The 17,934-nt window shown below is 45.1% G+C and overlaps 1 protein-coding gene across 2 annotated transcripts in view; it reads left to right on the forward strand.

Moving 5' to 3' along the window:
- The window catches only part of ARSF (arylsulfatase F), a 31,247-nt gene extending 19,573 nt beyond the window's left edge, over positions 1-11,674 (forward strand). For both annotated transcript variants that reach the window (XM_019823520.3, XM_004000249.4), the window contains exons 7-11: positions 435-571; positions 4,491-4,625; positions 6,635-6,797; positions 10,552-10,673; positions 11,065-11,674. In XM_019823520.3, coding sequence (XP_019679079.3) covers positions 435-571; positions 4,491-4,625; positions 6,635-6,797; positions 10,552-10,673; positions 11,065-11,432 — 925 coding nt within the window. In that variant the 3' untranslated portion in view covers positions 11,433-11,674. The remainder of the gene's footprint in view (positions 1-434; positions 572-4,490; positions 4,626-6,634; positions 6,798-10,551; positions 10,674-11,064) is intronic.
- The last annotated feature ends 6,260 nt before the right edge of the window (positions 11,675-17,934 follow it).

A 17,934-nucleotide genomic window follows, 5' to 3' on the forward strand; every position in this document is an offset into this window, starting at 1 on the left:
TTAGCTGAGGACCTGCCTTCCCGGAGGATCGTCAGGGCTCGAAGTAGGTCAGCCTTGTCTTCTCTGTCCTGACAGGAAGGGCCAAAGGTGTGGGGACAGCTTGCCAAGATGTCTCTGTCCGTGCTTGCTCGTGGGTTGTGAAAGAGTTGGCATCCCTTGGGTCTGTTGGATGTGACTCTGGCCTGCAGATTTCGTCAGCCCTGGGAAAGCGTGGGGCTGTGTCAGGCGGAGTCACTGAGGACTGCAGCCGTCCCGCACGTGTCCCCGGGGGCGGTCCGGACGCTGGGGGATGCTGGAGCCCAGCGCAGCCACAATGCCACCTGGTGCATGCATCCCCTCTCTTAGGGCAGGCAGAGGAGGGACGGTCTCGCTAACTGTGGTTCCCTTTCCTGGACTTTGCAAACTCGCGAGCCGCGTCATTGATGTGTCCTCAGGCACCGTGAGGGACCGTTCCTTCTTGTGTTCTCCTTTCTGCACGTCCACGTGCCGCTTCCCACGACCACCGAGTTCATCGGCACCAGCAAGCACGGCTTGTATGGGGACAACGTTCAGGAGATGGACTTCATGGTGGGTAAGTGGCACAGGACGTAGGGACACGGGAAGTCTGGGCTTTGATAGTCGAGGACAGCCTCATGCGGCCCCCCGCCCAGCCTCAATGATGCCACAGGTGCCAGCCCTCAACAAACTTCCCACAAAAGCATGCTCAGTGCTTCCCCGTCAGTGCGAGTCCCGGTGTTTCTGTCACACGTGTATTAGTTGGCACATCAGGTTCAGGGTTTCCTCTGGGGAAACACAGAAACGCACGCCAGGCTGGCCTCCCCAGTGGGCAGCACGAAATGGATTTCGGGGAACAGAGAGAGAGACGCCTTGGAAATCAAGCTTGTCAATTCACAGTCTTCAAAATACAGAAATGATTGAAACATTATTAGAAATAGAAATAGTATTGAAAGAAATACAGACACACAGGTTTGTGTTTATGCAGGGATACGTATGCGTGTGTGTGTGTGTGTGTGTGTGTGTGTGTCTGAAACTAACTCCAACTGAGGATGGGGTCAGTAGAAACAAAAAAAAGAACAAAAACAAATTCGATTTGCTTTAATATTGTAAATCAATACAAAGTGTTCGAAATATCTAAGCGTGGGTACTCACGGGCCGTGTATATGCTGTCTGTCCAGGCAGACCTGAGTCTTCAGGATAAATAATCACGTTTCCATATGTCATTTCAGAAATAGTATTAAAAAAAGCTTATTTTTCTCCAACATACCCATCCTGGAAAGTATATCAAAACCCCAAATCCCAAAAATCTCTGATCTCCGTGTTACAATGTTTTCTTTGTTAGGCTTTCTTGGTTTCCGCCTGTAGGAGTCTGAGGGCTTACAGGATGCATTAGAAGAACCTAGCCATGTTTCCTCATCTCCCTCCATATAACTTCCTGCCCTACACCACCTGCCACTTCACAGGTGTTTGGAAAGCTCCAGAAACTCCCCACCCCCACCCCATCTGGCTTCCTGCTTCCTCAAACCTGCCTAGAGGCTTTCAATGCAAATAACATCCCCTACTCGACCCAGGGGAAGTCCTCTGGTTGGCACCTAGTTAGTAAGGCATCCGAAATGAGTCCCAGAGAATTCAGTAGCTCAGAGCAGGTTCATGGAGAACGGGAGGGGACGGTGAGAGTCCAAGGTGAGGCGGACGGATGGGACAGGCGAGCAGGAGGAGAGGCTTGGCTGGCCCTGCGTGCAGAGCAGTGGTGATGGCTGGGAGTGGGTTATGGGTTGGGCAGGGCGGCAGGAGCCCAGGAGAGGACACAATTGTCTGAGAAAGTCATACGCACACACACATCTCAGGACAAGTCACAACATGCTCATTTAAAGCGTAAATGGCGTCTGGGTGGTTCAGTCAGTTATGAGTCCGACTCTTGGTTTCGGCTCTGGTCATGATCTCATGGTTCGTGAGCTCTCTGCTGTCTGCACAGAGCCCATCTGGGATCCTCTGGCTCCCTCTCTCTGCCCCTGCCCCACTTGTGCTCGCTTTCTCAAAAATATAACAAAAAAAATCATGAATTAGGGAGTAACCATGAAAATACATGATGTCCAACATCAACTTAAATATATACTTCACATATATAATATATAACATAAAATGTGATGATATAACATGTACATAGATCATTAGTAATTGTATATGCTGTACTATATAATACAACAAATGCATGGATCATCAGTATATTATATTATTAATAGCATGCTAAATTAATAAGTACTATAGCAATAATATATAATAATATAGGCATTAAGATAACATATAAGATATTGAGGGGCACCTGGGTGGCTCAGTCGGTTAACGTCCGACTTCGGCTCAGATCGTGGTCTTACATTTCATGAGTTCGAGCCCCTCGTTGGGCTCTGTGCTGACAGCTCAGAGCCTGGAACCTGCTTCGGATTCTGTGCTCTGCCCCTCCCCTGCTCACACTCTGTCTCTCTCTGTCTCACAAATAAATAAACATTAAAAGAGACATTGAGATCATTATATAGTATACTCCTAGTATAGAATTAGTGTAATAGTATATTTAGTTTATTATGCTTATATATATATGTATATACTCTCATATACATGTACATACATAAATACGTGACAGTGTTTCTCTGTTAAAAATGCACACCAAAAGTAATACTTTCTCTTTATGTTAAAAATAACCCGTTTCAAGATACAGTGGGTGATAGGCTACTATTCATAGTAGCTCCAATACCCATTATCAATATATAGAAATATGTTCAGAAAGTAGGTGACCACATCGAAGACACCTGACTCATACAAGAAGACTTTCACGAATGGAAATATACCAGGTTCTGGGTGGGCACAGTGACTCTTATAAAATATTAGTGATTCCAAAATTAATATCGAGGCCCAAGTCGAGTCTAATGAAAGTCTTAATTACTCTTACGTGGCGAGCCCTCCTTACCAAGTGCCTGAGGGACATCTGACAGGACACCAGTTGAAGGAAAGTGTCCAGTCTCAGTTTTATGGTCGCAAAGAAAGCACTATCGAAAATAAACCTTAAAACACTAAATGACGTGCAGAAGATTTGACTTTCAGATCAGGGCTGCCGAAACAGGAAGCCGCGAAGACGGTCCAATGAGGAGGAGAATGCAGGAGGGAGGTCACTAACGCACGGTGGCAGGGATGGGATGGGTCAGGCAAAATTGGTGTTGGGGGTTGCACTGAGCTCCCCCCCACCCAAAAAAAGGTCCACGTTGTAAGTGCTGGAATCTGTTACATGCGACAGTGTTTGGAAATAGAGGCTTTGCAGATGGAATCAAGGTATGGTGAGGTCATAAGAGTGGGTGCTTGCGAGAAGGGATAGGTGACCTTGCAAGAAGATAAGAGGTGGGGACACAGAGACCCACAGAGGATGCGTGTGCCGTGTGAAGGCCCAGACACGTGCACATGTGCGCACACACACACACAGACACACACACACACGGATCACAATAGCACATGAGCACAGAGCTAGTAAAACACAGGGAAGTCACGACACAGGCAAAGAGTGCTGGGCCTCACGAAATGCCAAAAACGTACCCAAAAGTAGCATGCCTCAGGCTCCTGGCAAACAGAGCAACAATTAGCATCAATGTAATGTTTCATTCCTGAATAAAGGAGTCCATGGAAATCAAGAATAGAAACAATGACGCCCCCAAAAGAAAAATCAGCAAAAGCAAAACATGACTTAGGGGTCACCAATACAAATGTTGGCATCTGCATCACAAAGTCTTTAAAAAATAAATACGAGGGGCGCCTGGGTGGCGCAGTCGGTTAAGCGTCCGACTTCAGCCAGGTCACGATCTCGCGGTCCGGGAGTTCGAGCCCCGCGTCGGGCTCTGGGCTGATGGCTCAGAGCCTGGAGCCTGTTTCAGATTCTGTGTGTCCCTCTCTCTCTGCCCCTCCCCCGTTCATGCTCTGTCTCTCTCTGTCCCAAAAATAAATAAACGTTGAAAAAAAAATAAATAAATACGATTAAGCAATAATATAGCAATGGGTAATAGTAATGATAATAAAAAATAAATCAATTTTTATTAGTAAGGTAACATAATCGTCCGACCAACACGAGATGTGGAGGAGGAATTGAGAAGTTCACAACCACACACTGTTCTGGAGCTCACACTATCACCCGCAGTAAGCAGGGTGCATCGTGAAAGAGAAACATTTTTGCAATGACTCCCGCAGAGGCAACACAGACTAACATTATAGCCCAAAGCTCATCATGACGTTCATTACATGCGTCCCTTTTCTTTTCTTTTCTTTTCTTTTCTTTTCTTTTCTTTTCTTTTCTTTTCTTTCTTTTCTTTTCCTTTTATTTTCTTCTTTCTTCTTTCTTTCTTTCTTTCTTTCTTTCTTTCTTTCTTTCTTCTTTTCCTTCCTTCCTTCCTTCCTTCCTTCCTTCCTTCCTTCCCTTCTTCCTTCCTTCCTTCTTTCCTTCTTTTTTACTATTTCAGGCAAGCTTCTTGATGCCATTGATGATTTTGGTGTGAGGAACCACACGCTCGTCTACTTTACATCAGACCACGGCGGACATTTGGAGGCACGGGTGGGCCACGCCCAGCTCGGGGGATGGAACGGAATATACAAAGGTGAGGAGGGGGATGGTGAGCCGGGTCTGGTTGTAAGTAAGCTCTCTCGTGCTCATGATAATGGAAATCTGTGAACTGAACCGACTGATGCATGAAAAAGTGAACAAGTTCATTTTGTTTGGCTCTGGGTAAAATAAAGTGCTAACCAAGGAAATTGACCTTAAGTTTGCCACGATTTCTGGGGAAATTAGCCCCCAGGGTTGGTACTCTGCTGAAGGGACATCTAGAAGTCTGCCTGCCTGGAAACCCTGTGAGGTTATAAAGTATTACCATAACCATGTGCCTTTGCACAACTCTGCCAATGAACTGAATATCTATCTACTCATTGATTACATTTATAAAGCTGTTGAAAGAAGACCCGATATAGAAAAATCTGGTAGCCAGGGTATGGAGGACAAAAAGCAGAGGCTCCTGGGTTATTAAGGACGATTTGGTGCTGTCTTGTAAGGATATGGCTTAGCACACACAGAAGCAAGCATGTCTCTGGTTGTGTCATTAAATGCACAGGTAACGACTCCTTGTCCTGATGCAACATTTAGTGCATGAAAACACGTTCCATTAGGCCATGCTGTCCTGGTCTGTATAATACGTACCCTGGTGTGAAGAGAAAATTGTACGTGTTAGCATGGGTATTGAAAGGCAGTTCAAAGTGTTTTCCAGAGGAAAATATTAATGATATTCATGCTTTCCTATTGAATGCAGAACAACTGAATCTATAATTGTATGAACGATAATAATACAGATTCAGTAGGAAATAATGTTTTTGTGTGCATAGGGTCGTCGCTGTCTCAGTCTGGCTGTGGGGCATCAGTGCACAAGTGACGTGCACGCTTAGGAAATCAAATAAATCCCATGAGGAAATTGGGATTTCAATTTCAATTTCAAATTCTTGAAATTCTATTTTTGTCTATCAGGATATTTTTTAAAAATATCCATGTCTGAACATGCTGTGATTGAATAATTTAAAAAAAAATTTTTTTTTTCAACGTTTATTTATTTTTGGGACAGAGAGAGACAGAGCAGGAATGGGGGAGGGGCAGAGAGAGAGGGAGACACAGAATCGGAAACAGGCTCCAGGCTCCGGGCCATCAGCCCAGAGCCTGACGCGGGGCTCGAACTCACAGACCGCGAGATCGTGACCTGGCTGAAGTCGGACGCTTAACCGACTGCGCCACCCAGGCGCCCCCTTTTTTTTAAATTTTTTTTATTTTTTTAAAAATTTTTTTTGAATAATTTAATGAAATAGTAAGAATCCATGAACACTGTAGGATGGCCATTCTTCCTGGTTTGCTCAAGGGAATCCTGGTTTATGCCTGTTGTCGAGGGGTCATTGCTGACACCTATGCGCATTCCCTAGAATGCCCTGGGTTGGGTAATAAATTTGCATGAATCCATACTATTCCATTCAACGTGTGTTCATGCATTCTGGATTCAGCAGTGACCAAAAGCAATGAATTCCTGCCTTCAGGGAATTTACGTTGTCGTGAAGGGTGGCATAGCAGGAAAAAGAAAAGAATGAGTAAATTCTAAGATATGTTAGTAAATCTACAAACAAAAAAAAAGCCTGAAAAAATTCTAGGATGAGGCTTTCATTTGATCAGAAATGTGCCTGCAGAAATGACAGAGAGAGTACCTCTGGAGCAAAGGTGTGAAGGAGGCTGGGGCCGAGGCAGGTGTATACGTGGGGTAACAGCCGTACAGGCGAAGGCAATAGCCAGTGCTAATACGCCATATTGAATGTGATCAGTTATTCAATTGAACACCTATCAGCAGCCCAAGGAAAAGGAATTGCATGGATACGTACCAGTGACCCGTTCAGAGTTCTGCACAGTGCTGGCTCCGAGCACATCGTCCGTGCTATTAATTTTTAAATTCATTTGAGTACATTTTAAATGCATCTGAATACATTTAAGTATATTTTAAATAGTAGAAATGCGTTTCAAATACATTTTTAAACACTTTTGCCCCCACAACTGTTTTACCTGGACGTCTGTCGCCTCACCCTGTAGGTGGGAAAGGCATGGGCGGCTGGGAAGGTGGAATCCGCGTCCCGGGACTGGTCCGCTGGCCGGGAAGGTTACCAGCTGGGAAAGTGGTCGAGGAACCGACGAGTATGATGGACGTTTTCCCCACGCTGGCGGCCGTGTCAGGAAGCACGGTCCCTCAGGACAGGTGATGTCATACCGTCTGTTCACGCCATTGTGGTTCTCAGAGCGTTCGGGACACAGGCAGCATACTCTGTCTCAACACGCACCTAAAAGATTTGGGTTCGTGCGTGGCTGTGCCTCTTGAACATCATGGGTGCACAAGACACCGGTCTCAGACACTGTGCGGTTTTCACTGGGGAGGTTTGGGGATGAGCACGTGGTAAAACACTCCTCCATGCAAGAGACACAACAGTCCCCTGGATTCTGCTGCTCAAGATCCGGAGGCTGATGTGAAGGTAAGACGTTGCATGGATACTCGAATGCCTATCGTGATTTTCAATCCCACCAGGAGGAGACCCTTCCTACTGAATCCTAACACTCCCTGGAGACAACGGACCGAGGCAACCTTGCAGGCACCTTTTGGATAGTTTATTCTAGTGGCTCCAACCCACTGACACGTCTTCATCATAAGCCCAAAGACTGATTGTAATGTTTCCATATTCACCTAGTTCTGAAGGAAAGTAAAATAAATCCCAAAGCAAATTAGAAACAGCAGCAAAGAAAGACCAACTTATTTTTTTTTTAACCTTCATTTTGGGGAATAATAGGACTTATTGAGAATTTATATAAAATAGGAACAGAATACAATTCTGGTCTCCTAAGAAATATATTTATTGATTTGAGCTAAATGATCCATTATTTTTAGAGAGAGAGAGAGAGAGAGAGAGGGAGACACAGAATTCAAAGCAGGCTTCAGGGGCTCTGAGCTGTCAGCACAGAGCCTGATGTGGGGCTTGAACTCACGAACCACGAGATCATGACCTGAGCCAAAGTTGGGTGCTTAACCAACTGAGCCATCCAGGCTCCCCTAAATGATCCATTTTTTTTAAACCATAGAAATATTAGTGAAGAAATAGTGTTTTTTTTTTTCAAGTAGGCTTCATGACCAGTGAGGAGTCCAACATGGGGTTTGAACTCAAAAACCATGAGATCAAGAGCTCCTGAGCTGAGATCAAGAGTCGGACACGTAACTGACTGAGCCACCCAGGTGCCCCTGTACCTTTTTATTTAATTGAGCTGATCACAGTCATAAAAATAATTTTCTAAGACATCAGTGGGGTGCACTGACTTTGGGACATTGGTATAATCTATATACTGGACTCAAAGTGTTCTGCAGAATTACAACCCCAAGAAATATTGTCCTCTGATCTCTCATTGGGATTTCCTTCCTAGAATTGATTTGCTTTTTATTTTTTGCAGAATTAGTTCTAAAAACATCTTATCTTTATTCCCAGTACTTTTTTTACTCTTCAGGGGAAAACTGAGCTGAGAGGCTCCATGAGAGGCATGTGTGCTTTGGAGAAAGAAACTTGGCTTTTATGATGAAAGTTGCATTGGATGTTTGCACAGAGGCCTTTGGGTAGACATCAATTTTTATTTCTTTGGAGTAAATGACCAAGAGCAGGAAATCTGGGTCGTAGTATCAATAAATGTTTATGAGAAACTCTCAGATGGACTTTCAAAATGGCAGCCCCATTTGGCATTCCCACCAGCGATATGTATGATTTCCAGTGGCTCCACATTCTTGGCCACACTTGCTATGGCCATTCTTTTCCATCTTATATAATAACTATGCAGTTGAATCTGATCATGCTGTTAATTTGTGTTTCCCTAAGGACTAATGGTGTTGGACACATCTCCATGTGCTTATTGGTCCATCCGTGTCCATTCTTTGCCAAGTGTCTGTTCCAATCATTTGTCCATTTTTGTTTTGTTAAACTGGGCATTTTATTTTCTTCTTGTTGAACTGTGAGAGTTCTTTATATATTCGGAACACAAGTTTTTCATCAGATCTGCATTTTGCCAGTCCTATCTTCCGTTCTGTGGCTTCTGTTCATTCTCTTAGCTTGTTATTTTATTTTATTTTATTTTATTGTTATTTTTTTTTAAAGTCCTGGTTCCAGGCAGATATAACCTGGGACTTTTTTTTTTCAACATTTATTTTTGGGGGGACAGAGAGAGACAGAGCATGAATGGGGGAGGGGCAGAGAGAGAGGGAGACACAGAATCGGAAACAGGCTCCAGGCTCCGAGCCATCAGCCCAGAGCCTGATGCGGGGCTCAAACTCACGGACCGTGAGATCGTGACCTGGCTGAAGTCGGACGCCCAACTGACTGCGCCACCCAGGCGCCCCTTAGCTTGTTATTTTAAAAGCAGTTTTCAATTTTGATAAGGGTCAATTTACTTTTTTTTAATTTTTAAAAATTTTTAAAAATTTTTTGTAAACGTTTATTTGGTTTTGTTTTTTTTTTTTTTGAGAGATATTTCATGCACTCAAGCAGGGGAAGGGCAGAGAAAAGAGAGAGAGGATCCCAAGCAGGCTCCATGCTCAGCACGGAGCCCGATGCTGGGCTTGATCCCCCCAAATGTGAGATCGTGACCTGAGCTGAAACCAAGAGTCGGGTGCTTAACCAACTGGCCATGGAGGCACCTCTTTTGTTCTTTCATAGATTGTAATTTTTGTAATATATCTAAATCGCATTTTTCTATTCAAAGGCCACAAAGACTTCCTGCTATGATTTCTTCTTGTGTTTTTTTTTTTTTTTTTTTCAGTTTCAGGTTTTACATTTAAGCTTATGGTCCATATTGAGATGATTTGTTATATAGTGTGAGGTATGGGTTGAGATTTATTTTTCCTGCATTTAGATATTTAATCATTCTAGTGACATTTATGGAAAGACAGTTCTTCCTTGACTAGATAACCTTGGACATTTGTTGAGAATCAACTGACCGACATATGTATTGGTCTGTTTCTTGGATTGTCTCCTGTTTCACCGATTCATATGCTCACCCTTATGACCTTACTACACTGGCTTGATTAGCCTTTCTTTGTACTAAATTTTGGAATGATTTAGTAGGAATCCTCAAACTAGTTCCTTCTTTTTAACAATTATTTGTTCATTCTCCCATGTAAATTTTAGAACATGTTGCTCACTTTGTGCAAAAGACCCTTTAGGGATTTTGGTTGAGTTTGCATTAAATCTACAGATCAGCTTGTTGAAAATTGACATCTTAACAATTTTGCATCTTCCAGTCTATGGACATTGTACATCTCTTGGACATTCAGTTCTCTTATCAGATGTTTTGTGGCTTTGGGACACAAAATTTTAACATTGGAAACCGTGTTTTGTGATGCTGTAGTGAATGCTAGTTTTAAAAAATGGACTTCCTAGGTGTTCGTTGCTAAGATATAGAGATAAAATTCTATACTTGCGACCTTGCTAAACTGAATTAGTGCACAGTAACTCTTAAGGGATTATCAACACAGGCAACCATTGTATCTGAGAATAAAGAGAGTGTTCATTCTTTCATGATCATTTTTAGGATTATCTGACAGTTATTATTGCATTTCTTATGACAAGGTAGGTTTTATTATTACTGTTTTCTAACATGAGGTAGAAGATCCTTTTGTTTGCTTCTTTGAATGTTTATTTTTGAGAGAGAGAGAGAGAGACAGCAGGGGAGGGGCAGAGAGCTAGAGAAAGAGAGAAAGGGCAGGACAGAGTCAGAGAGAGAGAGAGAGAGAGAGAATCCCAAACAGGCTATTGCAGAACCTGATGTAGGGCTTGAACTCATGAACCGCGAGATCATGACCGGAGTCGAAATCAAGAGTCAGACGCTTGACTGATGGAGCCATCCGGGCGTCCCATGAATGTCATCCTTCAAACAGCCCAGTGGTCAGCTTCCCCTTGCCTGATGCCCTTTGCGTGTGTTTGCAGGGTGATCGATGGCCAGGACCTCATGCCTTTGCTTCAGGGAGATGTCGAGCGCTCAGAGCATGAGTTCTTGTTCCACTACTGTGGTGCCTTTCTCCACGCAGCACGCTGGCATCCAAAGGACAGTGAGTACTCGAGCCCCTGCTTGCTATGGACGCCAAGATTATCGCCACTCAAGTCCATTCTCAACACTTTGTTGAGACAAGTCCATTTATTCTAGGGTGGCCACTGAAAACACCTTCTTTGAAATCATTCTAAGAATCACTGTCTTTAGAAAGGTAGGGGGTCATCTATAAGAAATAATATGTTTTGAGATGCGAAACGTGTGACAGATTCCAAGGATATATAGAATTATACCAGGGGAGTCTGATTTCTTAGTGTTGTTCTAAGGATGGAATGACATTTAGCCTTAACCTGTGGGCAAGGAAGAAGAACAGGGAAAATGCCTGAGAAGGTAGAACACGAGATGGGTTGGCACATGGGTTGGATGTCGCTGACGTGTCTTTTCTCGTCCAGGTGAGGCAGTGTGGAAGGTTCATTACGTGACACCCGTGTTCCAGCCGCCAGGAGCTCAGGGCTGCTATGAGACCCAATATTGCCGATGTTCGGGAAAACTGGTCACCTACCATGACCCTCCTCTGCTCTTTGACCTCACAAGGGACCCCTCTGAGTCCACACCTCTGACGCCAGACACGGAGCCCTCTTACAATGTGGTGATCCAGACGGTGGCCAACGCTGTGAAGGAACACAAGAAAAGCATCATTCCTGTCCGGCACCAGATTTCCGAATTGAATCAGGGCAACATATGGCTAAAGCCTTGCTGTGGGGTGTTCCCATTTTGTCTGTGCGACACAGAAGGGAACACATCTGCCGTGGGGGCATGAGGGAAAGATGGAGCACAGGCAGACAAAGTCAACCGATCGTGGCACCTGCAAAATTTCAAGGAAGGAATTGGAGAGCCCATGGGTTCGTCTACTGTTCCAGATTACTAAATGCCCATTGGTGGTGATGCTATCTGTCAACTTCTTCTCTGTTCTTGGGGATACATGTGTATCTAGGTCCTGTGTGCACCGTTGATGGGGAAACAAAAAAAAAATCAACCATTAAAGAATAATCATTGAAATTATGATTGAATTTGTATTGAGTCATTGAAATAATTGAGTAGTTGAAAAATAATATGGATTATATAATAATGCGTTGAAAGGAACTAGTCTAAAGTACCAGTAGGCTGCTGAGCCAATGGATTTATCTTCATCCACAGAAACTGAATGGGGACTAGTCCATCCAAGGCTTGGGAGGGGCAGGTGCGTGGACTTCCCCCTGAGGATGTGCCAGAGATTTCCCCTCCATGATTTGGGTAGGAGTCCTTGCCCGAGTTTGCTTGGGCTGCCTTGATAGATCGCCACAATCAAGACATCTGCATGGCTGTGCTCCCTCTGAAGCTATGGGTGGAATCCTTCACTGCTTGGATCTGTCCCAGCTTCTGGTGGTGGCCACAATCCTCAAGGTCCCTCGGCTTATAGACACATCTCTCTGGTTCCCGTCAACGTCTTCCTACGGTCTTCTTCCCTTTCTGTGTGCCTGTCCCCAAGCCCCCCTCTCTTTAAAAGGACACCTGTCATTGGATTTGTAAGACGTCATCTTAACATCTGCATAGGTCCTATTTCCAAAGAAGGGAACATTCACAGGTACCAGGGGTTATGACGTTCACATAACCAATAATAAACCAATAAATAACCAACCGGGGCTTGGAAATTGTTGTGTCACATGCTCAGGAGAACACAGCCCAAGTCCCTATACACAACTATCAAACACAAATAACCGTGTTAATATCGGGTATTGTTTGTCTCCTGAGTGATCTCAGGCAGCCTTCTTGGACTTTATTAGTTCACGAAAGGATTAGTTACACAGGCTGCATCATCTCTCTAACACTGCTTGTCCTAAGACTTCCAACACATCCTGATTTTATGACACATCGTACGAGAAGGTTCATTTTCAATTTAGGATGTCACAGAGGAGAATCGGAGCGCGTTAGCCTGAGAAGGATCTTCTGAGACCTTCTCAGGAGGTCTCAGGAAGGAGACCTACTCTTCCCTTTCATGGGTGAAGGAGACAGAGTTGGGGGTGGTTAAGAGGATTGACCAAGAAAGGCCACATCCCACACTGACCAGGGTGACCCACTCCAGACTGCAGGTTGGTGACACATGATTCAGGAGTGCTCTTAGGTCCCAGCTCTGTTCCTTCTACGTCCCCAAGTCACACATTGAAGTGAAGGCTGCAGGAAAAAGCAAGCCATGTATAGTCAAGGACACCTTCCCATCCTGCACAGTGGTATCTGGAGAGTCGAGACAAATCGTGTACAGAATTCAATAGCAGTTGACCTTGTCCCCAGCCATGTGTCTTTGGCCCACTTATGGCTTCAGTGTCTCTGTGTATAAAATGTCAATAATAAGGATGCCTGGGTGTCTCAGTTGGGTTAAGTGTCCGACTTTGGCTCAGGTCATGATCTCATGGCTTGTGGGTTTGAGCCCGGCATTGGGCTCTGTGCTGGTGACAGCTCAGAGTCTGGAGCCTGCTTTGGATTCTGTGTCTCCCTCTCTCTCTTCCCCTGCCCCACTCACTCTCTGTCTTTTTCTCTCTTGAAAATTAATAAACCGGGGCGCCTGAGTGGCTCAGTTGGTTGAGCGTCCGACTTCAGCCAGGTCACGATCTCGCGGTCCGTGAGTTCGAGCCCCGTGTCGGGCTCTGTGCTGACGGCTCAGAGCCTGGAGCCTGTTTCAGATTCTGTGTCTCCCTCTCTCTCTGCCCCTTCCCTGTTCATGCTCTGTCTCTCTCTGTTTCAAAAATAAATACACGTTAAAAAAATTAAAAAAAAAAGAAAATAAATAAACTTAAGAAAAAAAAAGAATGTTAATTAAAAGATGCAGGTAACAACCACACTCACATCACAGGACTTGCGTGGAGATTCCCGGAGATAATTCCTATAAAGGACTTAGCACCCGGTCCCACACAGACTGCTAGGTAAATAGTTGCTTTTCGATGAGCTGTTTTGAAGATACCTTAAAATATGTGGGTTAGAATGTAAGGCATGTCATAGATCAAAATGGTGCATGTCTTGGCCACTTGTCAAAAGGTCCATTGGTTAACCATTGTCCCAGATAGAGTTATAAATCATAAAATTGTCTCCACATATATACTGATTTAAAAGTGTTTTTTCCTAAGTTGGTATTGTGGAAGCTACACCTTCTTTTCAATATTGCCAGGAACCTAAAAATGCTATAAAAATTATTTTATACATAAAAAAATTCTTTTTTCCCCCATTCTCAATACCTAATAATTTAAGCTTTCTTGAGTGTTAGATGCTTTTAATCATTAGATTAATTTAACCACAAGGGGGCACACTAATATAGCTGTGTGCATCCCTGACTCAAAATTCCTAAGAAACAACTTTTTAAATGTACACACATCTTTCATTTAAAAAAAAAACAAAAAGCATGAGTTTCCACTCCATTCCCGAAAAAGGAATTTGCAAGGCATGGACCCCGTTTTCAACATTTCCCCTCTGATTGGATCAAGACATTCACCCTCACCTGCTTTGTTCATGTTAAGAGGTAATTATGTTACAAGGTAAGAAGGGGGGTGGTGTGTGTGGTGATGACCACACATTTTCTGGTAAGAATAGCAGAAAGCAAAAAATTAAAGAAACACAGTCAGACCTAGAGACAATACTCAGCATGCATACTTCACCATCTGGAATTTTCTAAGCAATCACACGTTGATGACAACTACTATTTGTGATGTGTTTTTGTTCATCCATCCTGAGTATGGTGATGCATTCATCAGACACCTGGAAGAATCCCGACAAATGTGGACCAAAGATGTATCGTTTCTCTTGTCTGGAGACCCTCCTGTTCCAGGGATGGGGCGAAAATGATAATTTGAGGTGGGATATGCATGCAAGTGATTCCGATGTTTTGTTGCCCTCACCATCTACTCTTCCAGTCTTGCACATAGTGTGTCTAAGGAAACGGTGGACCCACCTCCAATGGCATTTTAGACTCAAAATCTCTCGTGGAATGTGACTCTGGATGCCCTGGGGTTTCAGGAGGAAATCCCAACTTGGATGGATTGATAGACAGTGAAGACCTGTAGGGCTAGCATTATGTGGTGTCTGGGGCTCCACCCCAGCCTCTGGCCAGAGTGAGTGTCCAGAACATGGTGGGAGGTAGACTCAGCCCAAGTATCCCAGAAGGACAATGTCTATGGGACATCTGGATTCCTCGGGGACAAGGATTTGGTGTGAGGGACAGTTGTGCAGCCGTCACACCCCCAACGTGGAGCCCAACCTGGGGTTTGAACTCATGACTCAAGACCCTGAGCTGGGATCCAGAGTCGGATGCTTCACCGACTGAGCCACCCAGGTTCCCCCCTTTCCCACTGCAGTTAAATAAAAGGCAAGCAAAGCTTCCGCCAGCAAAATGCAAATATCCCCTCATGCGTCTCTCCCCTGTGTCCTTTCTTAACTGTAAAGAAATGTTTGTTTCCTTTTAGCAGAATTTTACTCAGCGATCCAGACGCCCTGTCACCCTGAGGGACCGCTCCCAAAACCCAGTTGCAAGAAACACGTATAATTGACCTATTTGCAAAGACAGGCTTTGTGCATCTAAACCTACCTGTGTAGGTTCTCAGTCTGAGTAATAATGCCATAGCCACAATCAGCCTGGGGGGCCTCCTCCTTTGGGGTCAGGATGTGCTATGTCATTTGAGGGGCACACCGCAGAATTAAAACCCTGGGCTCCTTCTTCGGAAATGCTTAAGGATGTGGGGACAGGGAGGGCAGGGTATTCAGCCAGGCGGGCCATTCCTTGGGGGAGGGACTGGCGTATGACAATATGGGTCAGGCATCAGGAAGCTGGCCCTGATTGCTGGTGATTTCCCTGAGAGTCTCTTCTGGGACAAGCTTCAGCGCTGATCAAAGGCATCTCTGAAATTTTAGGTAGTATTGGATGAGTGTAAACCTGTCCCTACTCTCTGGATGTTTAAGATAAGAGTTATCTTTAGGTTGACATTGAAGGATGGGGAGGACCTGGCTTTGAAAGGACCCAGGCGTGGAGGAAAAACATAGGACTAGGGGTGGCGATCAAAGCTGGGTGGCTAAAACAGAGCCACAGGACACAGGGACAGGAGAAGAGAGGGTGGTTGCCCCAGGTTGTGTGGGCGGTGATGGCCTGCCCCACAACACGGGCGTTAGAAATGGCAAAGGACGCCTGGATTCTGGACACGCATCGCCAGTAGAAGTAATTGGACGTGCTGCTAATTGGTTGTGGGGAAGGGGTGCAAAGGAAGAGAAAACATGTTTACGACAGATGGCTTCTTGCTGTTTCGTGTCAGCCGTTGCAGGGACACGGGTGCCATTTGCAAAGATGGCGGTTGGAAGGGGGAGATCCCACAAGTGGAAAGCCCGAATTTGAGATATGGCTGACAAGTATCCAAGTGGAAATACCAAGGAGGCAGGAGATGGTGAGGACTGGATGAGAGGGTACCATTGGTCTGGAGACAGCAAGTGGGCGTTTGGGGACACCGGCTCCAGCCACGCGGGTGGTTTCCTTGATCTCATCAATGTACATCCCCTGATGCTTCGAATGGGTTCTTGCCTTCAAAGAGCCGTGATTTCAACCAATTTGTTCTTTCTTTCTTGCCTGATGCCCCAAGAATGCCAACAGATACTCCTTTTAGGAGTGGAAGAGTTAAATGTCATGTTGTCTGTGCCAATAAGTTATTACCTACGAGGAGATATTGCACAATGAAGGAAAATCGAGAACCACCCACATTGCTTTTGATGTATTTATTTTCTCTCATGAGTTAAAATCTGCTTTCAGGCAGAATTGTGAATGTTCCTTACATTACTCGGCAAGCACATCATGAGGGAACAATACAGGTGGGGGTGTCTGTCAGGGATGGAGGGACAAAGAGGGAACTGGTCTTGGGGCACGTGGGTTCGCAGCAACACGGACTAGCGGTCTGTATCACTTGGGCCCTATTTTCCAAATACGGAGAAAAGGACTGGTGTTGGTTCCCATGAGGCTCGGCTAACAGGGTTCTGAGGGATGGCATCCTACAGTTCTGTTCTTGAACGTCTTTGCAGAGAGGACGTGATGGCCCCAGTGCTGTGTTTTAGGGGCCCGCACGTGAAAGCCATGACCCCGTCACATGTCTGGACCTCACTTTTCAGGTACAGAAAACCACTCACGGGGTTGACTTCTTTGTGCACGCTGGTGTTCCCCACCTCATTACCTGTTCTGCCCACTCTACCATTTCCCAACTGGGCTATTTCTTCAAAGTAAGCATCCATGCTTGACCAGAAATGGAATAGAAGTCTACCAGGAACTGAGGGGGTTATAAAAGTTATCTGTTGATTTTTTATAATTTTTTTTAAGTTTATGTATTTATTTTGAGAGAGAGAGAGAGAGAGAGAGAGAGAGAGAGAGGGTTTGAGTGTGTTAGGAGCAGAGAGGACAGAGAGAATCCTAAGCAGGCTCCACACTGGCAGTGCAGAGCCCTGACGTGGGACTCAAAATCACAAACTGTGAGATCGTGACCTGAGCCGAAATCAAGAAAGGGACACTCAAGAAAGGGTGGCTCAGTCGGTTAAGTGTCCAACTTTGGCTCAGGTCATGATATCATAATTTGTGGGTTCGAGCCCCATGGCGGGCTCTGTGCTGACAGCTCGGAGCCTGCTTGGGATTCTGTGTGTGTCTGTCTCTGCCCCTCCTTTGTTTGTGCCCTGTCTCTCTCTGTCTCTGTCTCTCTCTCTCACAAAAATAAACATTAAAAAAACCAGAACGGGACACTCAACCGACTGGGCCACCCAGGAGCCCCCAAAAGTTACCTGTTGATTTTTTGACCTCCAGTCTTCATGTAATGTCTTACCATGTCATTCAAAATCACACTTGCCCCCCACCCCCCGCCCCAGATCGAAGGCCAGTCTTTCCATTATCATGAGGACAGTGATCTGAATCTGTAAGTTTACAAAACCGTGCCGGCTTGGGGAAGACTCTTGCACGGAACAAATCGTCCTGACTCCCTCTGAACTCCCTCTTCCCTGTGCATGTGTTTTCCCTTCTTTCCGATAGAGGAAGACGTTCCAACCTGCCCGTTCAATTCTGCAGACAAAGTATCTCTGGCAGGTGTAGCCTCTCCGTTCCTGTCTGTGCGCAATCTTACGGTTTTTCCCCGGAGCCGGAGATGGCAAGAAAGGCAGGATGTGGCAGAGACAGGAACAGTCATGGGGAACAATTTTCTTATGCCAGGAAACCAAGACTCAGCCCGACACCCACACACCTTTGAGAGGCAGTATTGTGATGTAGATGAAGACACACGGGTTCA

The sequence above is a fragment of the Felis catus genome, chromosome X (genome assembly GCF_018350175.1).
Source record: "Felis catus isolate Fca126 chromosome X, F.catus_Fca126_mat1.0, whole genome shotgun sequence".
In the NCBI taxonomy this organism is placed as follows: Eukaryota; Metazoa; Chordata; class Mammalia; order Carnivora; family Felidae; genus Felis; species Felis catus.